Genomic DNA, 27,543 nt, shown 5'->3' on the forward strand with positions numbered 1-27,543 from the left:
CAATCGAGGAAGGTGGGATCGGCCTGCTAGACATAACAGTAAGGAACGAGGCCATAGAACTGATGTGGACAAAACGATACCTCACACTAACGGACGATAGACCAAGATGGGCCTATGCGGTAGACATCCTAATAAACATAAACGCTAAGAAAGAAGCAGGCGCGATAAGGACAAACGCACAGATAAATATGTTCCTACAAAGCTGGAAACCAGCCCTACACAGCGGATCACCCCTCCCGAAGTACCTAAGAAAGATGCTGTCAACAGCGAAGAAACACAATGTAAGCCTGGCAGCGGTCAAACTAGACAAGGACACCAAGGGAGCCCTACCAATATGGTACCACATCGGAGCAAACAAAAGACTACGCCGACTAACATCAGGAAAAACGTTCGTGTCTTAAGTGGTCTTGTGGAGAGCCAAAAGTGACATTATGTGTCACTATGTGCCACAAGAGCCTTAAGGTAAGTCGATTTCTTATTTTGTCTTACTTAAGTTCCATTAAGTAACCAAAGTAAACACTCATTCCAAGCAAGAATGATGTTTTTTCATCATTACTGGGGTGACTTCTCTCATGATTCTGCTGTGTTTGTGCATATGCTGTCATAACAGGCATCCCAGATGCAAAAATGTCGCCCAAAATAATCTGCCATTTCCCAGAATTGAACCCCTGACCTGCTAAACTAATTTCCCACACTCTCAGCACAAACTTGCGACCACTACACCATAGGTCCCTGTGCTTGTTCCCCTCTACAATAACCTATATTGACTATCTTTCTGGACTTAGAGAAATCTGCAATTGCTGCCCCCTGTTAGCCCAGCCCCTGTGCATCCCTGGGCTCTCAGACTGGCCTCATTTCTTCTTGGCACTATCTGTTGCCTTGCAGACCTTGTGTAGACTCATAATTTGCTCAAGGGCAGGCTTCTTGTCTCACTTTGCATGCTTAAGTGTTCTTTTGCTGTCTCTCAACCTTAACAGGTCAAATATGTCCAAATCCTTGACAATATGACTTTGACCACAACATCTGTTGTAAGTAGGGTAATATACTCATAATCACAGGGAAAAACAAATAATCTTTATTTGTACCCCATTACTGTTGCCAAATATAGTATGTGTTAACTTGTCAGGTGAAATCTTGGTGAAGTCTTCATATTGAGCAATCTGACATCTCATCATGCATATTTTACAGTTAAGAGGTCATTTGCCAACTAATGTGTACTTATGTGTCTTAATCTGTAGAACTAAAGTTGCATATCTTCCAACTTGGGGACAAGACAAATTTCTCAAAGGTACTATAGTTAACTTCAGCAGTCTTCATGCACATGGTGCACTTAATTGAGGAGCACAAGTTGTGAGAGATTGAATAAGATCAGGTGTTCTTCATTCAAGACTGCTGAAGTTAGAAGTGTTTTTCCTGATGAAACAACACAAAGATCAGCGACTGCTTGAGGAACAACCACGAAGTCACCTATGTCGCCGACCTTCTTCCCCTCACAAAGAGACCATGTCTAACGCGCGCGTTGGCCCAATCCAACGACTTCGTCCCGGGATGCGACTGTGACGAATGTAGACAAGACAAACTGTCAGGATGTAAGCACCCAATACAATGCTGCAAGTCAGCGAAGGAGCTACTCGACCAAGTACAACCGAAGTGGAACCCTGGAATAAACCCCACACCAGACGGCCTCTCCCTAACACGCAGACGTAAGAAACAGAACGAAGAATCAAGAGAGGAATCCCAGTCAGGCGAGATCACCTTCGACCCATCACTTACAACCAGAGGACCAATCCAAGAGGCTATCAGGGTATTCGTTGACCCCATCATCCACGAAGAGCCACCGGCAATAAGACCCCGCAGAGGAAGAGTCGTCGAGGACGAAGCGGTCACGGCATACATCCTCGGTCCACTAGCGAAAGTAGATAGACCCCAAAGAACGAAGGCCATGCCACCTAGCCAAGGCTTCGTCTACTACCCATCGAACGTAAGAAGAAGCACAGCCGTCCGCCCAGCAGACGAGGTAGAGGAATCACAACACCCTCGAGGTGAAATAGTGGCCGCCATACGAGCGATAAACGACACACCAATGGACGTACCACTACACATAATATCCAGCAAAGACACGCTTAGCCGCGACCTGACAGAACGACTGTCCAAGTGGGAAGACAAGGGATGGATCGGCATATCCGGTACCCCCTTCCTAAAGACACTAGTCAATAAACTTAGACAAAGATGCGCCCCGACCAAAATAAGCAAAGCAGCAGAGAGAGAACAATACGAGATTAGAAATACCGGCCACGACCTACAGAAAGCAGCCTACAGCACCGGACAGACGGAACAAATCCATCCAGAGATCAACATATCGTTCGACCTATCAGGAGCCAAGATAGGAACACTCACACAAGCCCGAGCATACCAAGGCATACGAGAGAACCAAAGAGAGCAAACGCGTGAAAGAACATCCAGACGCGTGAAAAAGACCCTAGAACGACTCCACATGTGCGAAGCCGACACACACGTCACTGAGGCAATGTTATGGAAGAGCATAAGACAAAAGGACATACATAGAAAAGTCGTTGACTTCCTATGGAAAGGCACACACGACGCCCTCCGCATAGGATCCTTCTGGACACACATACCCGGCTACGAAGAGCGAGCGAACTGCCCGACCTGCGGAACCCTAGAATCCCTAGAACACATACTCACTGAATGCACCGCCCCGGGTAGAAGAGAAGTATGGATGCTTACCAAGAACCTATGGAAGAGAACGAGACTGAAGTGGACACAGCCGCATATAGAGGACATCCTAGCCATAGGACTAGGACGATATGCATTAAGGAAGGGTAAGAAGAGGCGCGAATCAAGGAAGAGACTATGGCGGATCATAGTGTCAGAAGCCGCATACCTAATATGGAAACTACGGTGCGAAAGAGTGATAGGTCACGAGGACGATGACCGATGGACGCATACCACCAGGCAAATAATACAGAAATGGTACCTAACAATGAACAGGAGGCTACAACAGGACCTAGTGGCGACAAATAGGAAATTCGGGGCCCTAGCGACGATGAGTCAAGTAGTCCTGGGCACATGGTCTAAGACAATCGGAGACGAACAAGGCCTTCCACCTGACTGGACTAAAATACCGAGGGTTTTAGTGGGTATTGATCCAGAGGTCTGCGGAATAGACGTAGACCCAGGATAAGAGCCCCACACTGACGGGAGAACCGTCGTGCGTAAATAGCATTTTTCCCTGGAGGCGAATGTGAGCGTAGCTCACCCGCTAGCTAGACCGAAGGGGCTGACCAATTGTCAGTTGCCTAGGTCTTAAAGCCATCCAAAAAAAAAAAAAAAGAACCTTGAGTTCGTGTCAGCTCACTTGGCTCGGGCATTTGGTCACGAGGTGTCACCCAAAAGGGCAGGTGGATCGATTCGTAGGCAGCGCGGAAGACTGCTTGAGATCGGCTTGCACTGCCCGGTTTGCGATACGATCGCGGGCTGCGAACATGCTCGGATCACGGGCGCCCCAACTCACTCGACTCACACGCAGCGATCGGGCAGATGTTAGTCGAGCTCGTAAGCTGACTGTGCTCGTCGGCGCTCGCAAGCTGCCTACGATCGTTTCGTTGGCCGTGTAGTTGCAACGCCCTCCGGCTTGGTAATGGTTGCGAGGAGGGGTGAGGGAGGGGTGCACGGTAACGGTGATGGGCTGGCTTGGTAGGACTCGGTGATGACCGGTCTCGCGTGCGCATGAATCGCCGATGGATCGTGATTCGTGATTCGTCTGACGGGCTGACCATGAACTTGCAGATCTCAACTCTGGGGACCGTCGGACGCTTCAGGCCCTCGCACAGGCGGGGTGCTTACGAGACACACCGTGCTCGTCGGAGCCATAGGCCTGACAATGACAGGTCTGCGTCAACGACATTTTGTCAAGAGTGCTGCGCGGCGAAGGCCCACAGTGGTCGCACTGCCAGACGAATACGCCAAAAATAAGTACCTGCATACATAGTAATTCGTACGTACGCGTCGCGTCCAGTACCGGGGTCCAGCATCCTGGTTGCATTTTTGTGGCGACGTGGACGAGCAGCTCGCGCTCGGAGGTCCATGCCAGTGACATCATCTGCATCAATGTTCCTCATTTCGAGCCGATCTCACTGCAACACAGGTTCGAAGCAGGGGCCTGGAGTCGCGCACGCTAATCTGACAGCACTGTGCTTGGGGCCGCAGGCGGTCACCGTCGGTGTTTAGGGCGACGGCGAACGGATCAGCGCTGCTGGCTGGCTCGGTTACATACCGACGCGAATCTGGCAATGCGCGTCGATGACAATATTTTTGGTACGCAGTTGACTTGACGAAATGGCTTGGGACACTGGCCCTGACATGAGGCATGCACGCGCATGCTCGAATAGGCACGTTCGTGAATCGTGGAACGTAAGTACAAAGTTACGTACGACGTAACACGACATGTTTCGGTGTCGAGTCTTAGGGACAGCTGTTGCACCGATACCGGCGTGTTCGAATTTCGAAGCCCAGGATATACAAATGGGCCCTCGCAGCGGACACCCTCCGGTGTTCAATCGGTAACTGCGCTAGACGCGATCCCCGGCGTCGACGTTCAACAGACGTAAGTATGGGCGCATGGCGAGAAGGCCCCAGCAACGCGCGCGCCGCAGCGGGGCGAGGGCACGGCGACGAAACGGGCATGCCGCACGGCCGGTGGCGACAGTCGCCACGCACTGTGACGCAGGGCTCAGGGCCGCGCCTGCGACGCGGCGACCGCGCAGGCGCGTGGACCCACAGAGTAACAAGGCGCAATGAATCGGACGCGCCTCGCGAGCCGACGCGCGAGCCCTGAAGACCAGGCACGCCGAGGCTGCACGGCGTCGGGTGGAGGCGCGGTATTTGCGACGGGGCTGCTGCATGGCCGTTTCAGCGGGCGGAGACGAGGTCGCGCGTTGCCAAGCGAGGGCCTCGGGATCAGCCTCATGTGTCGGGGGTCGGCATGGGGCGGCACGGGGCGCGGACGGCGAGGAGCGTCGGGGACGGCGGCGGGCGGCGGCGGGAGGCGGGCGGGGAGCGCAGAACAGGATCTACGATGGGCTGGGGCGAGAGATGGCGTCCGTGTTTGGTGGCCGGCGGGGATGAGATGAGCGCCGAGCCGGGGACGGCGGACGCGATTGGCCCGAAAAGGAATAGCGTGGCCGGACTGGGGCGGGGGCGGGCGCTAGCACGGCTGAGGCGACTCGGACTCGGAGCGTGAATATAAGTCGCTGCCCGCGCACCATGCCCCGCCACTGCTCTCCTTCCTCTTCTCGCCACCGCCACCCCCGCCCGCCCCGGGAGGCCTTTGTCCAGCGTTCTTCCTCCCGGCTCGCCCCGCCACACTCGTTTAGTCCCCCGCGCTCCCCCCCGCTCGCCGGAGCCCGTTCCCCTCGCTCTTCCCTTCGTTCGTGCTTGCCTGTTTTTGAGCCCTTCGCTTCCTGTCCACCATGACCTCCTGCGGCCTCCCCTTCTTCCTCGAGGACCAGACCGGCGAGCTCACCGGCTCCGAGTTCGTCGACCTCTACAACCGCATGCGCCTCAGCCTCCGCTGCACCCTCCGCGACGTGTCCCACACCGCGTACATGATCTACGACCTCTCCTCCCGCCCGAACGCGTTCAGCGCGCCCCTCGCGTGCCTCGACTTTGGCGCGAACCGCGCGCTCGGCACCGTCAAGATCGGGAACGGCGAGAGCGTGAATATGAATCAGTACTTGACCAAGGCCGGGGGATCTGGCGGGTGCGTCCTTTGTCTCTTGCAGCCGCGTCCTTGGTGTCTCACGCGTGACGTTGTGTGTAGCCAAAAGGGCAGGAAGTTCCGGGCGTCCGACGGGCAGGAGTACCGCTGGTCCCACCAAAGCAAGGGCGATGAGGAGTGGAGTGTGAGTCCCTAGCTACCCTGTATAGTTGGTCTTCCCTGACGCGCACTCCTCTCCCTTAGTGCACAAACGCGAGCAACTACCACGTCGCGTCGTATTGCCTCAAGTCGCCCGACGAGCCCAAGTACGCCGGCTCCTCGGGCTGCGTCCTCACCGTCGAGGAGTCCTACTCGAACATCGTAGGCGGTACGTCTCGTCCCCTCCCGCCTCCCTTCCGACGCGTCGGAGATTACGAGCACCGCCTGACCCGCTGTCTTCGTGTTTCGCAGAGCTCCTCGCCTCCCTGATCATCATGCGACACATCGCAAAGTACAACCTCTAATATGCCTCCTGGCCGGCGACCCTCCGCCGACGGTGCTGCGCACCCACGGGCCCCCCACCGCTCGCCGCCACCATCAGCAAGCATCTTGTCCCACCTGCTGTTCGTATAGTAGGGTCGCAGTGTACCCCCGCCGACCCCGACCCCACAACGACATATACAGTATCCTAGAGTCAACCTAATCCCCACCTATTGCTGCTAATTTTGCGTATGCGTACGCGTGTCCTGTCTGCCTGCATTGTGCTCCGCTGTACATACTTAATGTCCCATAGTGCACCCTTACCTCGAGCTCCTGTACATGTACGTAGACTCAAAATGTATGCATAGCTGTCCATACTCTCTCATGGTAATACAGTCCGGCTTGTTCGTCTAGACAGACATACATATCACGCATAGAGTCAGACCTGTCGTCCACCTGCCGTCGGTCTTGGTCGAAGTCGCATGTGCCATCATACTCTGACGCAGTAAGTACTCCGCATCACTACATCACAATCTAGCGTACGTCGCCTTCCCATTCTCTGCACATGAAACGCCGCTGTACGGTAAGTACGCACAGTGCGGTCCCGCGTACAAATTGCCGTGCGCCCGACTCGGATCTGCAGGAGGCCACCAATTAGCATCGGCACGACGTCGGACGCGACACCCGCGCACCTCGCGGACTTGCAGTGATCGAGCCACTGCGCGACTCGACGACGGCGGGCCAACTCTGCCCCGCGTCGCGTCGACGTCGCGTCTCAGGTGGTGCCCCTAGGGGTACCCGGCAACGTTAGCTTGCGTTGCCCGCTCATCACCTCGTCGCGCTGCAGGCTGCCGCGAACCAGACATACTTTAGTACGCCGCGGCCCCCCGGCATCAAGCCTTCCGACTCAGAGCGTGCGATCGCCCCGGACTCGGAGCTCCAAGCTCGAGCTAAGTAGCTCTGGAGATCTGATATATTGCGCGCGCATTTTCCGCCCGCTTTTTCTAGGTCGCCGCCCTCTGCGCGCGTACGCGGGTGCGATCGCGGGGTGTGTCGCGGATGACGGTCTGTGGACGTAAACGCGGCGCCGGAAAAGGCAGGCGGGCGCACCAGCCGCCGCGCCAGGCACGCGGGCACCGACGGCGGCGATATGATGCGCTGCCCTTCGGATCGAAGATTCGCGTCTGTGGCTTGCGCGCGGTCGTCAGTCTCCGTCACTGCGCGACTTGGCGCGCGTCCCCACCCCGCCCCCGCAGTCCGGGCTTCGCGCGCGCCGCATCAGAAGCGCGATGTTTCCCGCCGGGTGGGCTGCGCGGTGGATGTTGCGTTCGATTCGAGGATCGGTTCGTTTTAGGCATGGCGTCAGGGTCTCAGCGAGAAGCTGCGTCTGCCAGGCCCATCAACATCTGAATTTTGAGACTCAACCTTGCAGAAGCAGCGTTAACGAGGCATGACAACGCCTCGCGCTGCTAATTACTTACTGGGGTATGAGCGCATGCGAAGGTCGCGCACATCTAAGTAGTACCGGTAGTAGTCTCAACTTGACGCGTCCTACGCGTGTCTACAGCACAGTAGAATCACACGTGCGCTCATGCAGACGCACTGGCACTGGCATTCGCGGGGCGGCTGCCTCAGGGTTCTCCATAAGTATGTAGCGGTTCCCTACCTTCTGCCAACTGCGGCCCTGGCGCCCTTTGGGGGCCCATCTGCGGTCGCCCAGAAGTTGCTGTTCCGACCCCGAGGTTCGTCTTCATGGCATTCATTGATTATGTCCGCGAACCCTGGACTAACCACGTTTGTCCCGAGGCCCGACAGGCGGCCAGACTCGCTAGGCTAGCACATTGTGTCTGGGATCCGTCCGGAGCGCATCCCGCGATCGGACATAAGCCCAATTCAGCAATTGAAGATTTCAAGCTTCTGACAATGCGATGCACCTACTTAGGCTGCGGCAGGAAAAGTCAGAAGACGCGTCCATGTTGCGTCCGTGTGCCCCGCGGCCTTGTTCAGCACGACAGGACATCCTTAGGCAGTCCGCCTGACCGTGACGACCCCCGCGACTGAGACGATCACCCGTTTTGAGCCATTTGAACAGGCCAGGGATGATCGCGGATTGCGAGGCCCGAAGCAGAAGTGCACCCTGGACTGTCTTCTCCTTCCTGTTGGCCTGATTTTGGAACCACCTTGTTGGTAGAATCTTGTCACGCTCAGTCTGGGACTGGTTTTGACATTGTTGCTTCGGAAGCATTCATCCTGCCTGAATAGGTTGCAGCATGGAAGACATCCGGTCAATGTGACTACAGTGCGTATATGCGTAATCAATGTCATGGCTATGACCTCTTTGTGACGATGGTTCTAATCGCACATCCACTATTCTAGAATCGCACATCGGACATAGGTAGCACCAACAACCCGCCGGTGCAAGTCTATGGGCAAGCTCGAACGAACGCCAGCTCGTATCCCGTGCCGATGGTGCGTAGCCTCGTGGCCGGCGAACGCCTTTGTCCGGCAATACCTCGCCGTCACCGAATCAGTGTCTTCAGTAGACAATCAGTGGATGTCTTAGTACATTCAATCGTGGCGCTGCGTACTACGGGGACCTCGAGGCGGCCAATGCCCAGGTAGTACTTAGTCGGTGTACCCTGTCACCAGCAGGGTGTATGCCGCCGCGGACGGTACCGGCGTGCCTCGTGTGCGCAACAGCGCGATGAACTGGCGCAAGGCCGGGCGGCGCGCGCCGAAGGCTTTGGAGCCTGAGATGAAGGGCGTGTACGAATGCCGAACGGTATCAATGTCGGTGGGATCCCGTGCTTCTGTATCTGCCACAGCTTGCTTGACGGGTCCCCACCAGTGTTCGCCCGTATCATGCCGCCGCGCGCGAAGGTGCCACAGGGAGAACGTTGACTCGGAGGAGCGCACTGGCAGACTCGGAGTCCAGCTGCAAGCTATTCTCGTCGCTCGACCCGGACGCAGAACCCTTCTCCATCCTCCATCCACTGAGTTCTCGCACGCTCGAGGCGTGCGGGGCCACCTTCACCCTGCGCATACGTGTCCGATTCGGGGCAGGGGGTTCCCTCTGGATCCGCCAAGCACGAACCTCTGGGACTTCGCGCTGCTCGGCTCGCCCGGCAGCCTGAGCCTGGGGGAGGATTTGGTATTCAGTCGCTCGTAGCCCCTCTTCTGCAGATCGCTTCTACCGAGAAGGGTATGCCCTGAATGGTAAAATTCTTGCGGTACCCCGTCGTTCGCGAGCTCGTCATTTGGGCGGACGGTCGCCAGAACGGTTTGATGTTTGCCCGTGAGTAGGATCGTGTCGTTGGAGGGACTCTCCCTCGCGCGAGCCAATTACTACAAGCAAAGTACTCCACGGACGCGGCCTGGATGCGAGCATCCGCCTTTCCAAAGGTTTTTGTCTTCAGCGTGCTGACATCCCGTGTATCTGGATCATTTTATGCGTTGAACAGATCCGGAAAAATCTGTACACCATCGGGGTGGATGGTTTCGGGCTACTCTGGTTTCTTATTATGCCTTCGGCCCCGCCTGGGGAGCCATGATATCCTGCGTGATCAGACTACGCGCAGCGAATCGCGTGAGCTCCGAATCCGTTACGCTAGTCCATACATTTCGTTCCCATCTACGGACGTGCTCCCTCCCGAGACCACCACCGTTAAGGATGTGCCCCCGAGCCGACGCCGGGGAGTCCTGGGACGGTGATAATGAACGGGTGCAGAAGAGGGTGGATGTATGGATGCAGCGGTGCGTGACAATTCAGTCGTGTTCCAGCTCCTCCTGGTTTCTCACTTGGTGTACCTTATCAGGGGCCCTCATTGTCGCGGTGAAGGAGGGGCCAGGGGTGAGGTGTTTCTGCGCTATGCTCCGGCGGTGCGATACGAAAGGAAGGCGGAGAAAGAACTGGCTGCGGGCGAAATGGGTGTTGCTGATACTCACCCGGCGGCGGGAGTCTTCTTTGAGCTCCAGCTTCGATGTCTAGTCGAGGTGTGTGCACTGCCTTTCCTCTCTTGCTTCTCCGACTCCGTGTTTATTGGCCGTGTCGCGATATTCACACTCTAGCAATGCTTCCTGAGTTCTCGAGCAAGAAGCTGGTCGAAAAGAGAATGTAGTAAGTGGCATATCGCCTGCTAGATGTTGGACTGACTACTCCTCGGATTCATCACAGCTCTCTAAGGAGTCGTCTTTCCCGGAAATGCGTTGTGAGTGGGTACGATACTCAACTGTATCTCTCTAAAGCAATCTGAATTAAATGCATGATGATGCGGTGTAATCGAGCACCGCAGCCACGGCCCAACGACGGCGCGAATATAATATGGTACGCCTCGAATTCCGCTCCGAGCCGCTTGGTAATGTCGGCGTAATCCGTCTCACGCACCGCGCAGACGAAGCGAGATCTCCGCACCTCAGTACGAGGGTGACAATGCTTGATTTGCAAGGTGGCGTCTTGTGCTGAGTTTGCCTCCCGAGTCCACCCTAGAGAACCGCACTTCTCCCGAGGTCCGACGCTACTTAATCATATAAATATTGACAAAGCACACGCAACGTCTATGTTTGTCAGGCGGCGGGACACGCATCCAACTTTATGACCAACGTTGTTCGCAAGTCCCCTTATAGCGACGGCACAGTGGTAGGCCATGGATATGCTCACTTGATATCGGTCCAGAAGAGCTGATGAGTCGCTTATCCTACGCCGCGCGGCTTTATGTAGGACAGTCTAGTAGCACGCGGCTCGCCGATGTGTGTCTACCTTCGCGAAGACGAAGGCTGAGAGCTGGTAGGCTTGATATTCCATTTCTCTGTGATGCCGCGGTATCAAGAAATGCTGTATCAAGCTGTTGCAAGATAAGCGGAGTCGAGACGCCGAGCGTCGCATAATTGTGAAGGAAGATGATACTGACCGTGCTTACGACGTGTTGCTCAGGTGATGTGGGCTCATGCGCCCTCCGATGATCGACTGACTGACGAGATGCGCCATTCAAAACAGATCGACAACTCGAAGGGAGAGGCAGCGTCGCTATTTGATCGCACGAAAGCCCCGCCGCCGTGTCACAGCTCTGACCTTGCTCTCCGGCCCCGAAACAACCTGGATTTATGCGTGCACAGTACATACTGCCAGTGCCTAACTTGATATGCGAGTGCAATCGTGCTGTTGCCGTTGATACCGCCTGTCGCCGCTGGGTCCTCTTGAGATATATTATTGGATGTTAACTCGAATAGGTGAATGTCGGCAATTGGAGCGCTGCATGGATGCCACTAGGACGGCACACCTTTTGGAAAGGACGTCCGCCCTTCACTGATGTGAGGGTTTTCCGTTTTCAGGGGACCCGCTGCGGCCAGTCTGTTCTCTGCAAGGTTCACCCTAGTGTCGTCTTCCTCCGCATCCGCAAACTGCCATCTCGGAATATATGGTTGCACTCGAGTGGCGCGCAATCCTGCCTTTAGGTATGTACTGACCACCCTTCACACCTGTAAGACTCCCTACGGCGTCTTTAACCCAAATGCTAGAGTTAAAATACTCTGTTGTTGCCACTGGTCGTATGTTGTAGTAGTAGACATGGACGTAGCAGCCTGTACACTGCAGTGACCTCCACCCGCGTACTATGGTGTTAGCGCTGCGACGGTACTAGGCTGCAAGGAAGAACCTCTCTTCTATGCCAGGGCGAGCCGGCGGAATACTAGTACTAAGCTGCCCCAAGTTGTACTAAATCACGGACCTGAGGGTCTTTGATATTGTCCGAGCAAAATGCACTATTGATGATACGTAGGACAATACCCTCGACCATCTCAAGACATCGCATTCGACGCCTGGTACGCCATCGAACTGAAACCCGCCGCTGGGTGGCGCTGGCGATCGAACAGGTGGCGGTGCGAGAAAAGCTTCCGTCGGGGCCGTCGATCACAGCTACCGATGAGATCTACAGGACGATCTTGACCGACGCCGCATCTACATCCGTACGTTCTGCCATGCTATTACGTGTCGGTGAGCGACGAAACACCTCTTCGATGCCGTGGCTCTGAGCAACTTAAATCCTGACGATTCCGATAGGAGACTACGAGCGCATTAGCGCCCCGGGCCGCCACTGTCGGTGAAGGTATTTGCATACCGTACCTATAATGCAGGGACTATGCCATTTCAATCTTAGATCACTCGCTGCGGGTGCTGAAATGCATGCATACCTGTGGCTAGAGCTGCTTGCTGGTTCTGGCTGATAGATGAAAGCCATATCACACATGTAGTACCACAAGTACCTGATCAGATTGAACAGCCCTGTTTCCCAGTATCTTCGCTTCCACATGTAGTAGTGTCCACACTGGTGAGCGCCACTGAACAACTTAAACACTCATCTCCGGGGATGCACCCTGCCAGCGACCGACGTGGCATGCGCCTGTGCTGTGTACACCAGGGCAGGCCAAATCGCCGGACTGCACTTCACCTGCAGAATTATCTTTACGCTGCGATCGGCCAATCGACGATCGGTACACTCGCACGCACGCCCGCGACACTATTTCCGGGCCTATGCAAGACGCATACGGAGCATCACTCGCCGCGCTGGGCACTGCTGGCAGGTTTGAAATAGCTTATTCTCAATCGCGAACGCAATCAACACATGCTGGGAGACGGCCTGTTCTTGTTACGAGAGGAAGACGTAGCTGCCGCCCGCGCTGCGTGACAGCTCACGTACAACGCCTGTGCGTTTGTCGTAAGGGCATCGCCTCATCCCGATAGTAGAGGCGCAGTCTCCGATAAGCTCTTGTCGGCCGCGGGCACGATATCTACTCCCCTATCTTGAACATGCACGGTGAACGTTTGAACAACAAGGCTGTTGGACACAAGACTTCCATAGCAACGCTGCGAAGGTTTGCGCGCAAAGGGAGTTCCATACCAGGCCACCGTTATTGTTGTGCATCAAGATACACTCTACATTTCACCGGAGTATTGTAAAGTCGGATCCCCCTCCTCGGGAATGAATTGTCACTTCCATCTGCGCGGAGCACAAGGTAGCAATCTCTATGAAGATGGATTGGCAATGCTGAATGACATGATACTGACGCAGCCAGAACCAGACGACGACGACAAGCAAGCACCTGCATGTACACCAGCAAACTAGGGGGAGCCAAATAACCCGAAGTCGTATGTATGAGCCCGAGAGCAGATTATACCGGCTATGAAGATGAATAGAGGAGGAGACCCGATACAGTACGTAGGCTACAGAGAAGTGGACGAGACTAGGGGACAGCGCTTCCAAATGGGGAAACCACGTAGTAAGAGATATACAGACTGCCGTGTATGAGTAAGTAACGAATGGAAGTGAACGCAACGCGCGCATATCGATGAATGGAGAGAAGGAAGGCACGAAGCGTGGACCAGCCTATCATGCTCGCAGAATTGGCGGCAGTGTGAGCTCGGCCGGGAGGGGAGGTGGCAGACGCGCCGAAACACACGCCTCCTCAAGGCGCTGGCGGAGCTCGTCCCGCCGTGCCCGTTGCACTAAATCCGGACCACCGTCAGTATTGTTCCGGCTGATAAGTCGGATTAAGAAAGCGGCGGGGCGTACCTGTCGAAGGCCACAGGGCGTTGAGCACGTCGAGCGGGATGAGGAACGACTTCGCCAGCTCCAGCGCGTGCACGAGCGAGCGGTCGTAGTTCCAGAGCGACAGACAGATCATGACTTGCGTGGCTATCCAGTTCACCTGGAATGGGCGCCTCGACAATAGGTGTCCAGGAGCCTCACCCAGCTGAAGCACAGCCGCCTTGACGCCTTTCGCTATCTGCTCCTGATAGTACACTATTGCAATGTGCGTCAGCAATGAGAACCCCGCCCCTGAATAGCCGATTCCAACGGTACTCACGCCACTCTTCTGCCTGTCGGCGGTCGAACGCAGCCGCGCTATCGACGTCCTGTAGCCTGCTAAGACGATGAGCCAGGTACGCTGATGACAAATCGAAGACGGACTCACCGCCGCAATTCATACGTGGCAGTGAGCTGCGTGCTGCATGAGGTCAGCGGTGGAGCGGCGAAGGACAACCGGTAGACATACTTGTAGAGAAACTCCCTACACACGTCCAGCAGCGTACTGTCCACACTGCATTGGTGCATGTCGAGCGCCGACTGCACGACGTGCGTCTCGGCGAGGATGTCCAGAGTGAACCTTGTTCGGTGCTCGGATGACCAACGGTCATCAGGCGGGCGGATGCTGCTGCTCCACAGCAGCATGCTCCGACAGTACACAGCCCAGACGGAGTCCTTCGGCGACTGCCCGTAGAGCTGTTCGTGGCCCAGGGCACGTTCGTAGGCCTCGCCCGGGAACAGCAGCGCGAACTGCACGAAGATTTAGCATGAGAAACAGACACACACTGACAGATTGAAGGATCGCGCATCAGAGAAGGACACGCACATTCGCCGGGTCTGACAGGAAGAATCGCATGGGCTCGACGTGGAAGGCAGAGCATTGCAGCGTGTGGTTGGCGACGAGGGCGAGCGCGACCCAGCACAGCCTGCGGCACTCCTCCTTGCGGATCTCCGCCTCGGACCAGCTGGGGTTCCAGGGCGGGATGATCTGCGAGTAGGGGTGGTAGCCCTCGCCGCCGCCCGGGATGCTCTGCGGCGAGGCGACGCAGCAGCATTTCTTCGGCGGGCGGTAGTTGTCGGGCATGTACACGACAGGCGCTGAGCGGGAGGAAAATATGGACACGTCGGCGTCGTGCCGGTCGATGAATGTGAGGGAGAGCACGCCGACGATGCGGTCGAGGAACTGCAACGAGCAGCTCGCTCTCTCCGTGTTGTACTGCGGGTGGCAGGACGTCTCGAAGAGCGCCAGGAGCTAGGATGCGCACAGTGAGCCACTCGGCAAAAATTGAACTTCGAGAAAACGCACCAATGCAGCCTCGGCGAGGGTATAGTCGACCAGTTGTTGGCTGCAAGCACTCTCCAGTAGTGACTGCGCCTCGTCCCTGTACATGATAGCGCGAGACCTTCCCACCGCGCCGTGCTCAATTTCACTCGATTTCATGAGGGTGGCCATTGCGAGGGCGGCCATGATGAAGGCGGGCTGCATGCGCACGCGTTGCGCAGGGTCTTGCAGGTCACGAAAGAACGTCGGAAGATGAATAAACGAGAGCCAGTAACTACTAGAAGTAAGGCTAGGCGGGGACATAATTCAGTGGCCGTTGGTATCGTACGGAGGGCATAGTGATACATACAGGAAATTGAGGTCACTCAGGATGTCGTTCAGTCTACGGGCGGGCGCGCACTTAATACGGGGACGAGCTACGGAGCGAGCGGCGGCACGTACTGATGCTCGCGCAGGAGAGTGTCCCACCAGGTCTTGCGCGTGTATTCGACCGAGGGGGAGAGAGGGATGAATGTAGCTTTCGAGTAGTCGTCGTCATGGTGGCGGCGCCCGCCGTTAATGTCCCCGTTTCGCGAAAACAATTTGGTATCGGGGGACCGAGTCGCGTACGCCAGCGAGTCAGGATGGTGCCGGGAGTTCGCCGACAGACCGTCCTAAGAGGACTGTATGAACATCGTTGACGCTCGTGACTGCGACCGAACGTGACTAGGTACTCACTCGAGGGTAGGTCATGTCGGGAGCATAGTGGCGGGAGTGCTCGTGGATGTCGAGAGGGGAGGAGGACGAGTGTGAGGTGGAGCTGCTCTCGTGTATTGAGCCGAAGGACAGAGCATGGGCTTTGGATTCGACCTCGGCGGGGTCTTGCTTGATACGACCGATGATGGGGTCGGGACCGTCGTCCTCGGTCTTGCGCTTCTTCTTTAGGGGCGGCGCGGAGTCTGACGAACGCTTTTTGCAGGACCGCTGCCTAGTGCCTGGACGCTTGTCCGGGCCTCTGCGCTTGGGAACGGCGTCGTACTCGCACTCGTTGTTGCGCCGTGTGCAGTTGTGGCACACCGGTCTCGTCGAGTCGCAGCGAATCTTACGAGCGCGACTGGGATGTTCGCGTCAGCTGTCGTGTTCGACAACGATAACAAGTCCCACTCACCATTGCCGACATGCGATAACGACGTTTGAGGCTTCCCGTCGCGGCGGTCGCCCTGCTGTCATCGTGGCGCTCGGCGAAGTCGACTTTGGTGGTTGCGCCACCGTCGTTTGGGATGTTTGGTTAGAAGCCGGCATCGATACTTGATGATGCGAGGAATAGCCGGCGGGCGGATCATGGAGGACATCGTGTGGCGTGTGGTACTGTGGGTCAGGCAACCGACTCTGAGGGAGTCCGAACGTGTAGTCCGTTGTCGACGTCAGAGCGTGCGGATGGAAACGCGTGCCGGGGGTTTCGAACCCGAGCATGGTCGGGTCGTGCAGGGCAAGATCGTTCGTGAAGGAGTGGTGGAGATCGGGATCGAGCGATGGGCTGGGGATGTGTAGGCCTTGGAGCATGTGGTGCTCGCGCACCTGGGCGGCATAGTCGGGGCCGTCGTAGTGCGCGTTGTCCCAGCTGTGCATGTACATTTGCGCGTCGGACGCGTATGGCATCATGCGCCCGAGCTGGTAGGGGAGTTCTGTGTGGACAGACGCGTGAAAAGACGGATGCGCGGAGGGAGGGCGGCGAACGCACCTTCTGGTGTGTACGAGCCATCGTAGACGGGGGAGTGGAGCTCGGAGCCATCCTCACTCGACTGGAAGCCCTCCTCGACGACCGGGACGCGTGTGTAGGGGGCGTAGACTTCGCCGTTTGAGCTGGCAACCATGTCTGGGGACAAGGACGCGTAAGTGGAGAGTTGGCGAGCGGGAGTTGGAACAAGGGGCGCATGGAGGGACAGCTAAAGGCAGTGTATAGATATGAAAGCCACGCGAGAACCCGACGAAGCCAGGGCGTCCATGGGGCCCACGGCTAAAGAGTTCAGAGAGACGCGCAGATGTGATCTGCTAGAAGCCGAGAGTCTGGAAAATTTCCACTCGGTGACAAATCCGCAGAAGGAATGGTGTGCGTCCGGATTTGGGCAGAAGGAGTTCGTGGAGGTCTCTTCGCGGGATTCCCTGTAACCTTCGGACTCGGAACTTACCTGCGCTTGGACCGGATTGGCACCATCCAAACCTAGGCACGAATACAGTTCCTATCTAAGGGCGCGAGCGTGGGGCCTCCGTCACTGCGCCAGCTGCACCTGCATGTCGTGATCGACCGAAATAGGGTCGTCCTGGGGCCAACCTGGCGGTGACTGGCAGTGATACGGACGGTCAGACGCGACGACGAGCCAGATTGTGGGACGGCATGTACCTCGTTATGGGCTGATTGTTCGCAACAGCGGTCGACGGGCCAGACGTGGATCTGACTGGAGGCCGTGATCAGAAAGCGGTGCAGGCCGCGACGTGCGTGGACATACACCCACAGCGGCGCGCAGGAGAGCGTTGTCGAGAGAGCCGCGCCGGATGGGGACGGCGACGGGCGGGCGGTGCGACGGAGACGGAAAGTGCAAAGTAAATCCGCGAGGCTCTGGCGTTCACGCTTATTTGGCGCGTCTTTGTCAGCAGCATATGTTGTGGGAACCTCCCGAACGGGCGGTCCAGCGGCTCCCGCCGAGATTCCTGCGATCAGCGCACAGGCGCCCCGTCCCGTCACGTCGGCTTTCAAACCTTGTTCGCTCCGTCACACTGGTCACCCATCCCCGTCACGCGGCGGTGGCTGGGCCGCCGCGTCGAGGCTCGAGGTGCTCACTCGAGGCCACCGCGGCATCGCGAAGACCGCGTCCCGCGAAGACTGCGTCTGTTTTCTTGCCATTTGCGACCACCGTGCGCCCTCCCCGTTCCCGCGCGCACACCGCCCCGTTCGTTCGCACAGTCAATCGCTCGATCAGCTACTCGTCTATTAGCTTATTTCGCTCCTGCCAGCCTGCGACGACTCGAGGATCCTGCAGCAGCTCGCGCTCACACGCAGCCCTCGTGCATGACGCCACGAGACACCTCTCCAGCAACCTCTCCTCATCACACGCGCCCTGGGAGAACGCTACCATAACTGCCCTGGCCGACCTTATTTCCGTGCTTCGCCGTCCGCCAGCTGAGCGACCGTGCCCGCTCTTTCCCACTGGATGGCGCTCTCCTGCCTACCGCTCCGGACGCCCCCCTTCCTCGCGTCTCCCTCTGCCAGCATCGGCACGGCCAGCAGTCCCCTTCCAGACTTTTGTCAGTGCGATCCAGACATATCCAGCTAATCGAGAAGGCCATCGGACGTCTTCGCGCCCGGATCAATCACGTTGATATTGGAACAGCCGCTGCTTCTGAGCGGCCATAACATATCCAACTTCGGCCTAGGCTCCCAGGAACCGCAACAGGAAGCTCCTCAGATTCGACCCTCTGTCATGTAACGCAGTTGAGCTGATGCGCCGCCCAACCTTGCCGCGCGTTCCTGAAGCCATTACGGACGTCTACTCATTTTATTTGATCCCTCACGTACGCATCAAACACTTCCACGCCGGCAGTGGCAGGATATGCTCTCTACCTCAGGTGCGCGGTCAAGGCGCAACACAGCCTCTACATTGCAAGTCCGCTGTGACAGACAATAGTTTGCTGGCTCTCACTGTTCTCCATTCCAGGGCGTTTCTTGGGCTCTATCATGTGCGCTTCGTAGCCCAAACAGCAACGCTGGGCACGTCCAGTCCCACATGCAAATTCTGGCCACTGCCGACCATTGTCGCCCTACTCCGGACGACAATGCGAACGCGGTTCGCCGCTATCTCTGCTGGCTCCACCCCGTCGGGTCTGCGCTGCCATATAAGCCCTCGGACCTCGAGCTCGCTCCTTCCGCCCGGAGTAGCTTGCGGGATGTGGAACGATAGGCCGACCTTCACCCTCTTCCAGTATGCCAAACGTTCGTTTCGCGCGAGCCTTCGCTCCTTATCTCCCTGCGACGATGCCGGCTGTCCTGGATGAGGCAGGTTCAGCAGCGGGCGCTGGAGCCATGAGCCGACTGCAGCAGCTCTGAGACGTATCCCTCAACATCACAGATCTGGGGCAAGAACTCGTTGCGCTCTCGTCAGAAGACACGAATCCTTCACTGGCCCCTGTGCTGCGCGCCGACCCGTATGGGCGCGGCCCGATTGGTGAGAGCCCACCGATGCGAGCTGGGCGCCTCCCCGTGTTCTACGCCCAGTGCGGGACGCGCACGGGCGCGTCGGCCGCGGCGAGCCCAACACCCCGGACCAGAGCCGCACACTCGTTCACGTCCCCAAATGTTCTGCGGACGAAGTAGAACGGAGGGTCCGGCGCGGAAGGAGGGTCCGATTGCACAGCCAGTCCCCTGATCGTCGAGGCCGTATCGTATCTACCGACCACAACAGAGCGAGTCTCTTTACTCAACCGCTGACCTGGCACATACAGATCGATGCAATCAGTGGCCCGGATCACGCGCGGCTGGGGCCGTGGGGAGGCACGAAGTGTCATCTCCGCACACTGCGAGGTGCTATGATCAGCGACGCCCAGGGTGTGGCGGGTGCGGGTGGGCGCAGTCGCGATCGTGCGCAGCCACGGCTCCCCGCTGCGCCCACGCGCCATTCAGTCGTCGTCGGGAGAGCGTTGTGCAGGGCTGCCAACAGCGTTTGCGTGGGCGGTCGAACCCGCGCCGCCACTCGCCGATGCGCACCGTCTCAGGGGGGCCACGCACGAACGTACCTCGTATCCGACTCGTCGGCTAAAGGGGCTGGTCTTCCGATTGCCTAAAGACCTGCTGGCAAATCGCACGCGCCTCGCGTCCTAGGTCCCAACGTTACGCTAGAACGGTACCGCCGTCCGTCTTCTCTTCCTCCTACTCATTCTCTACTGAACGATTGCCGTGTGCGCAGGTCAACGTTGCATAGGAACGCGATTCTCTGCTGCGCGCATGTTCGTGTATGTTACGCATCATGCGCAAGGGTCGACTCCGTCGAACGTGCACCGCGACGTGTGGCAGTCCGCTGTTGTTCTTCTTACGAAATGAGCCGTTGTTCGTGAGTAATGTCGGCGAGTCTCGGAACGCATCTTCAACGTCAGCCGTATCGCGCAAGACAGCGTATCTGTACATTGGTCAGTACCCATCAGCCCCGTATGTGTCAGTACTCATAATCGAGCAACTGGTTTACTCAACAGGGGTTCTGTCACGGCGTCCGACAGTCACGACGTATGCGTGGGGTGGTTCTACCCGTCGGTACCAGCGATAAACCTATTTGAGCGACACGCTCCAACACAGTCTGCAGACATGCTGCGTACTAAATTGTTCATCCAGAAGACCTGCTCGCTAAACATCCTAAAACCCTATTTTCAGCTGCCCGTTTTGCTATCGCGGATCGCTCACCGTTCCTTTCCGGAGGGAAACCTCGAGGTGTCGAAGTCAAGAACCCTACGTCTAAATTCATGCCTTATACGGCCGACGGGGTAATTGTCGGATGTGGACCCCGGTAAGCTACGGCCAGTCATCCGCCCTAGTGCCGGTGCGCGGCCATCCCCATTAATGCCCGCATCGACCCAGCAATCAAAGTCGCCCGTCGCAGCGGATTGCCGTCGTCTGTGGCCCACCTGCCCGGATCTCGTACTTATCACGCGCTGGAACGCTCCCTTCAGTCAGTCTTCCTCAGCCAAATCACGGCACGCTTCTCACAGACATGTATCAAGGTGGGCTTCTCCGAAGGTTCTAACGCTACACGTACACGTAAGGGGTACGTGTAGCGACGGTACGTCCGTCCGAACGTACCGTTCGGCTGCTCTTGCTCTCTACCACCTCGTATGCTAGTGCATTCAGTGTCCCAATGTCCAGGTCTATGGCGGCCCCCGAGAGGGCACGAACATTGACAGGGGCGAGCCCGCCTGAGGCCCTTAGGCAAATCTTGAGGGCCAGCGGCCCTGCAGCAGCTGCGACGCCTTGGACTCGTGCCAACTCAATTTGCTTGTTCTCCCGTTCATAGCGCGCATACGTAACCGAGAATGCGGAAGGCTTATTACGATCCGGGTGCTCCGTTTCGCCTTGAAAGGCAGGTGCAGACGTGTCTATAATGATTTCATCTTGGTTTCGCCGAGCCTCTGCGCCCGCTGATCTCACCGGATCCGCGTTCGCGTTTTCATCTGTGGCCTCGCTGGCCTGTACGGTGCACGTTGGTGCACTCGTTTGGCACGTGCAATGGTGAGAATCCCCGAGCTCATCTCTGTTGTTCAGGACCTCACTCTCTGTCATGCATTCGTCCCGATAGGTGTCTTGCGTGAACGACTGGAACCCGCTTCACACGACGGGCAGACGCGTGCATCACCGCGACTCTTGGACATTCAATCGAGCAGTTCAATGACGGCACGAGAAAGAGAGGATGGTGTCATTCCGTGTGAATGCACGCCGAAGGCCATTGGCGAACTCGAGTTTCTTGCCTCAAGGGCGCCCTCGCAGCGCGCCTCGTTCACGTTTGTCTCCAGAGTCGCGGGACGTACAAGGCCCATGCGGGGACAACTGTGCAGGCAGCACTTGCGCTGAGCGATCTGGGCGCATCGGGAGCCTTGGCCTCTGGGCATGCACCAGTGGCGCCTTTACAGACAGACAAGTCTGCGATCATCCCTCTGCCCTGGGACATCCGCACATCGGGCCCGACATCGTGCTCCAATCGTTCTCGCGGTCCGATGACGTTTGCTTCTTTTGGACTTTCGATCCACTTTCAGGAAGCTGCCTGGCCTGATAGACTCGAGAAGCAGGGCATGCACCAGGCCAGTGCCAACGCTTCCCGCCGTACCCTCCCGGAGGAAATAAACTCGGACGTGGTGGCAGTGAACACTCGTTTGGGACGTGGTCTGGCTACACGGTCGGTTGTTCCCTATGCTGTCCACAGACGATCCTGATCGTGCAGGTACGCAGCTGACGATGGAAGCAGGACGTGGCCGCCGTGGACCCTTCTTTCAGTGCTGATGTTCCGCGTCATTCTGCGCTTTTCCTCTAGGGGAGGTACCCGTGTAGCCGTCTGCCACAGCCTCACGCGCTATAGCTCCCAACATGAACAGTACTCACGCAGTGCTCGGACTGTTGCACCTGATGAATGCTATTCAGTATTGCTCATCGTATGACCCCTCTTGCGCGGTGTTGTCTAAATCTGTCGACGGACCAACATTACACCGTCGACAGGGAACTTCAGAACTCGCAAGTCCTCTACCACATAAACCTCTGACGACGACTTCGCAGTATAGACAATGATGAAGGCTGCGCAACGAAGGTCGGGGCGCGGGAGAAGATGGTAGGATCCGGCCGTGGCATTGGCATGTCATCTGAACGTCCGCGTCAAGTGCGGTCTGCACTCGATGGGCCAGATATTACCATTGAGTAAAGAGAGGCTAAAGGCAAACAAGGTCCAGCCTTCGGTTCCGCGTGAGCGCAGCGTGCAGGCTTGGCTCCACCGTACGTCACAGTTCGCGTCTTCGTTGGGCTGCACATGTAGCAGACGTCGTACGGATAGGAGTTGGGCGGGCCGCTGGATCATTGGATGACATCGTCTGACTGTTCTCTATAGGTAAGTGCGTCATGGGACGTTGGCTGGATGATGTAGGTCAGGTGCGTCGAAGACGTACTGAATAGTCGACCAGCTGATGAGCAGATGTCACAGCCAGCCATGTACTTATTGTGTGTAAGTAGCGGTAGAATACCAAGGCAGGCTTGCCCTGCGCACCAGCCATCCGCTCTCCCTCGACCAGAGCTCTTGCAGCGACTACCGGCTACTATAATCGGCGAGCGCAACAACAACCTCCGTGGTTAGCAGCCGACGCCGCCGCTATGTCCGAATAAGCTACCGCCTCGAGGGATCGGCCCGATGATCTGGTATGTTGGAATCGACATTTCGGGAACTATAATATACACACTTTGCGAGAGACACCGAGCGCCGATGATCTGGAGGAGGCGGTCGATCACTACGTGGTGGTGCGGGGAACAATTGGCACCGAAGGCGGATGATCATACTACAAGATGCGTGTGGCTGCACAGAGTGCGTACTTATATTTACTTCGTTCCCTGGACCCGGTAATGACAGGGGCTGATCCAAAGTATGTATGGCATTCGAAAATAGCCACGTCAAATTTGACCTTTTCTGTTCTGAGGAACGCTCGAACCGTAGTGCATGCCTTCCCAGCGAGGCGCGCGTAACAACGGAGGCAATTCGAAACCCCAGCAAATCGATCAAAACAGCGTTCGGCTTGCAGCACGTTTTAATCGTGTTTTACGTCGATCTGGAATCTGTGTCGTACCTCGCAGAGGCACATTGAACTCTGGGCGGGATCTCGGATTTACTTAGTCGCCGTATGCTATGACATGACGCAACAGACACGAGGCTACTCACCGCCCAATCCGCCACCACCTTTAACTTCGTGGACCCTTGTATAATGAGTAGGTTGCCACGGCCGTGTACTGTTGAATATCTTGCTCGGCAGGGTCGAAGCTCCTCCTGCACGTTGCTGACTCAAATGGGCTACTGATTGTATAGATTGTCAAGTTCAGCGTCAGGCAGGGTCTGCCGATCTACTATAGCTTCAAGTTGCATCGTCATCTCGAACTCCTATCGCATGATATCATGAGAAAAGACCCGTCTTTATCTCGCCTGGAAGCTGCCCTCACAATTCACAGAGCTCCGAATATACTCCTGCTGACGTCAGTGCTTTACCAAGCTGCACCAGCGAACTCAACCGTTTCACCGGGATACCAGTGGGGGTCTTCACTGGATACAGGCTCAGCGGCGGCGATTTGACTCACATACACAGACATCATGGCCAAGCTAACCACGATCAAGGGCCCGTCCATCCACCTCATCCAATACCTCAGTGACGTTCCCCCGTACAACACCCTCGAGGGCCTCGCAGCCTGGGCGGCCTCCCTCGGGATCAAGGCACTGCAAGTTCCCGTCGACCCGCGGCTGATCGACATCCACCGCGCTGCAGAGGACCAGGCGTACTGCGACGCGCTCAAGGCGACAGTCGCGGAGCACGGCGTCGAGATCTCCGAACTGTCGACGCATCTCGCGGGGCAACTCATCGCGGTGCACCCCGCGTACGACGTCCTCTTCGACGGGTTCGCGCCTGCGCAGTTCCGCGGGGACACCGCCGCGCGCGAGGAGTGGGCGCGCCGTGTGCTCTTCGACGCGGCGAAGGCGTCGAGGAGGCTTGGACTGAAGGCGCACGCGACGTTCTCGGGCGCACTGGCGTGGCCGTATTTCTATCCGTGGCCACAGCGCCCCGCGGGGCTCGTGGACACGGCGTTCGCGGAGCTGGGCAAGCGGTGGCTCCCGATCCTCGACGCGTTCGACGAGGCGGGCGTGGATGTGTGCTACGAGATCCACCCGGGTGAGGACCTACATGACGGGGTGACGTTTGAGCGGTTCCTCAAGCACGTCAACGACCACCCGCGCGCGAACATCCTCTACGACCCGTCGCATTTCTTGCTGCAGCAGCTCGACTACCTCGCGTTCATTGACATCTACCACGACCGCATCAAGGTCGTGCACGTGAAGGACGCGGAGTTCGTTCCGGACGGGCGGCAGGGCGTGTACGGCGGGTACACAGACTGGGTCGACCGCGCGGGGCACTTTCGCGCGCTGGGCGACGGGCAGGTCGACTTCAAGGGCATCTTCACGAGGCTGGCGAAGTATGGATACGAGGGGTGGGCGGTGCTGGAGACGGAGTGTGCCTTCAAGCACCCAGCGGATTGTGCGAAGGAGGGTGCACAGTTCATCACGGATCATATCATACGGGTATCGGACGGGTCGTTCGATGACTTTGCCGGGAGCGGGGTGGGTCCAGATGGTCTGAAGAAGATATTGGGCATCAAATGAGGCTTTATCACGGTATTCTGCGGCATGTTGGCCCGTTGTATTGAGGACCACATACTGCTGTAGCAAATACAGAATGTCGACAGTCGATGGGTATCATACTGCACATCATATTTCTGAGGTTGCAGAGGTTTCTGCGAACCCCTGATCGACTGTCATGGGCAGACAACTTGCCAATAAGCACTGACCTGTAAGAGGGTAGGATCGGTCGAGACGGCTGGACAAGAGGAAGACATACTAATAGTACTAACGCTGTGCGACGTGTATGACGACCTCGACGCAAGAACTTTTGACGACAATGTACTCTTCTGGCTATGTCCCGGTAAGCGTGGACGCCTGGGGTCTGCCATCTTGTGCGCAGACTTTGCGTCGCCAGATTGAGTTGTCAAGTCATCTAGCTGACCGGCTGCGATGGCCTGTTAGTTATAGTTGCATGGATTTGTCTGGGCTCCCTGCCGGCTCGTTAAGGACACGCTGAGCGTTTTCTGGGTATGGCTGAGTGAAGACTGAATACCGGCGGCGTGAGGGGTGATGTCCGGATGTCCGCGCAGGTTATCGTCCGCTGGCTGCTTCGAGTCTTGCGCGCCTGCTCGAGATTACTGAGCAGCGACAAAATACCCCCTGATCTATGCGAGGATCACACCGAGATCAGTGAGATGCGTCCGAGACCTGCAAGGTTGGTCTAGACACTAGTATGTACCAGGGAGGCGCAGTAAAATGTCATACCAAACCGGACCCACCAGTGCTAGCCCAAATTTCAACATAGTGGCATAGGTTTGCTCCCGCAACAAATACATTGACGTCACATTCTGCCAGCGAGAACGCAGTGACGGTGGTACCATAGCCTCATGGCTGCAGACAAAGACTAATCGGGTTAGTGGCTTATCTTGTCATGAATTGCGGTGCGCTCAGACCTTTGTCCCTCGATCTTCGTCTGTCACAAATAACAAACGCAATGTTGCTGTGCATGTCCGGCCTTACGACGAGAGTGCGGTGGGGATAAATTGAAGGGCAGTGCATTGAAATTGAGCATGACAAGGGCGACAAAGCGTGGGAACCGGAGGCGATCTGGACACGTGTGTACGGATCACCGAGCGGGCGCCAAGCGGGCGCCCCGCCGGGGAGGGCGTCGTACAAATCCTGCCTGTGCCGCCGTCGAGCCTCTGCCTGCGCCATGGCCGCCGCGTCCTGCCTCGCCTCCGTCTTTGCCTGCTGCCTCCGTCGCAGCCGGTCATCTAGCCCAGTGAGTACTCACCGTGTGTCTCGAGTGATGTGCTGCTCATCACGGAGGGGTCGTATGGCAACAGGGACGCGAAAGCCTCGACGAACGTACCCACCTAATTCCGCCGACCTCCGATGAGCCTTCCCCGTAAGTCGTCCACGGGCGCAGTACTCGCGCACAGTTGGTACTCATCCCTTTGTGCAGTGGCAGGGAACCGTATGTCGTCGACCAGCAGCAGCTTAACGCCCGTTTGGGCCCCATTGTCCGCGCCAAAGAAGGGTGCGTCCTCCCCAGCTCCCTACCTCGTTTACAGACTCACCGCCGCCGACACCGCGTGCACACGACCCTCCACAGAAAGATGGTGAACGTGAACACGCCCCTCCCTTTCAACCTCCACAACCGGCCCCTGCACGACCCCTCTGGCTCCGCGACGCGCTCGCGCTCGGCCTCCGCGCACCTCGAGCCTGCAACGCAGCGCCGTGTGTCCTACTCGCCCCCGCGCGAGCCCTCTGTCTCCCCGTCAATACCTACCAGCCGCTCGACGTCGTCCCTCCAGCCCGGCGACGCCTCCTACCTCCCGCCCGAGGCAGACCCCGAGTATGGTTGCCGCCCGGTGCTCAACGTCCGCCTCGTGCGCGGCGCGCCTGGCAACGGCATCTGGACACGACGTGGAAGGAGTGTGACTCGGGGAAGGTACAGCCGCTTTGGCGACGATGGTAGCGCCGCGAGGCAAGGTCAGCAGGAGCAGAAGGTATGGGATGGGAATGGGGAGGCGAACAGCGACGCTGCGTCGCCAATGGCAACGGAGGGGAATGGTCGTGAGCATGACAAGGAAGGGAATGGTGTTGTGCGTGAGGACGGGCAGGAGGCAGACGACGCGGCAGAGTCGACGCCACATCCACCAATAGGTGGTTCGCCTACCGATACAGAAGGAGAGACGGCGGCGCCGGACTTCCGTATAGAGATCACGGACGTTGGCAAGATCTCGCAGAGCTGGGGTGATTGACGGGCGACGCCGCGCGCGATCACTGCCGGTGGGGGCGCATCCAGTGACCTGGCTCTGCTCCCGGGTCCCGCGCAAACTGGCGTGCACTGTGCGCATGCGGGCGACCACGGGCGCCCACAGTCGCCTTCTGCCGCCGTCTCCTGACCGCTCTTCCCTGTTCAGGTTTACGTCTAAACGTCCATCTGCCTCTGCCTGCCGCCTTGGCGTGTGGTTGCGGATTTCTTCCTCTTTCACGACCCTAAAGGATGCGCTCACGACGAGGGCGGTGCTTCAACGGACGCCCGCGTACGACACTTCATTCCCTCCCCCTCCTCCATCATTTCCCCCTCGTTTTCCTTGGTTGGTTTTG

General features: G+C 57.4%; 5 protein-coding genes across 5 annotated transcripts; 4 read left to right on the forward strand and 1 right to left on the reverse strand.

Moving 5' to 3' along the window:
- Positions 1 to 1,942: 1,942 nt before the first annotated feature.
- C8Q71DRAFT_703988 (uncharacterized protein) lies at positions 1,943 to 3,202 on the forward strand (the record flags this gene model as incomplete). Its single annotated transcript, XM_047920355.1, has 1 exon — positions 1,943 to 3,202. The coding sequence occupies one exon, from the start codon at positions 1,943 to 1,945 to the stop codon at positions 3,200 to 3,202; it is 1,260 nt and encodes a 419-aa protein (XP_047780821.1).
- A 2,013-nt stretch (positions 3,203 to 5,215) lies between these two features.
- C8Q71DRAFT_806083 (uncharacterized protein) lies at positions 5,216 to 6,663 on the forward strand. The gene is made up of 4 exons (XM_047925992.1): positions 5,216 to 5,779; positions 5,840 to 5,921; positions 5,981 to 6,104; positions 6,188 to 6,663. Exons 1-4 carry the CDS (start codon positions 5,490 to 5,492, stop codon positions 6,238 to 6,240), a joined length of 549 nt encoding a protein of 182 aa, XP_047780822.1. The 5' UTR covers positions 5,216 to 5,489; the 3' UTR covers positions 6,241 to 6,663.
- A 6,915-nt stretch (positions 6,664 to 13,578) lies between these two features.
- Positions 13,579 to 16,911, reverse strand: C8Q71DRAFT_704076 (uncharacterized protein; the record flags this gene model as incomplete). Its single annotated transcript, XM_047920359.1, has 12 exons — positions 13,579 to 13,694; positions 13,762 to 13,992; positions 14,057 to 14,115; positions 14,165 to 14,197; positions 14,246 to 14,526; positions 14,603 to 15,028; positions 15,083 to 15,347; positions 15,408 to 15,457; positions 15,496 to 15,711; positions 15,776 to 16,151; positions 16,206 to 16,722; positions 16,779 to 16,911. The coding sequence occupies 12 exons, from the start codon at positions 16,909 to 16,911 to the stop codon at positions 13,579 to 13,581; spliced, it is 2,703 nt and encodes a 900-aa protein (XP_047780823.1).
- Positions 16,912 to 23,794: 6,883 nt separating this feature from the next.
- On the forward strand, positions 23,795 to 24,969 carry C8Q71DRAFT_905680 (xylose isomerase domain protein TIM barrel; the record flags this gene model as incomplete). Its single annotated transcript, XM_047928903.1, has 1 exon — positions 23,795 to 24,969. Exon 1 carries the CDS (start codon positions 23,908 to 23,910, stop codon positions 24,967 to 24,969), a length of 1,062 nt encoding a protein of 353 aa, XP_047780824.1. The 5' UTR covers positions 23,795 to 23,907.
- A 1,136-nt stretch (positions 24,970 to 26,105) lies between these two features.
- On the forward strand, positions 26,106 to 27,194 carry C8Q71DRAFT_831333 (uncharacterized protein; the record flags this gene model as incomplete). The annotated part of the gene is made up of 3 exons (XM_047926370.1): positions 26,106 to 26,209; positions 26,274 to 26,335; positions 26,399 to 27,194. The coding sequence occupies exons 1-3, from the start codon at positions 26,141 to 26,143 to the stop codon at positions 27,192 to 27,194; spliced, it is 927 nt and encodes a 308-aa protein (XP_047780825.1). The 5' UTR covers positions 26,106 to 26,140.
- Between the last annotated feature and the right edge of the window lie 349 nt (positions 27,195 to 27,543).

Source organism: Rhodofomes roseus, assembly GCF_022264815.1.
Source record: "Rhodofomes roseus strain CIRM-BRFM 1785 chromosome Unknown C8Q71scaffold_6, whole genome shotgun sequence".
Classification (NCBI taxonomy): domain Eukaryota; kingdom Fungi; phylum Basidiomycota; class Agaricomycetes; order Polyporales; family Fomitopsidaceae; genus Rhodofomes; species Rhodofomes roseus.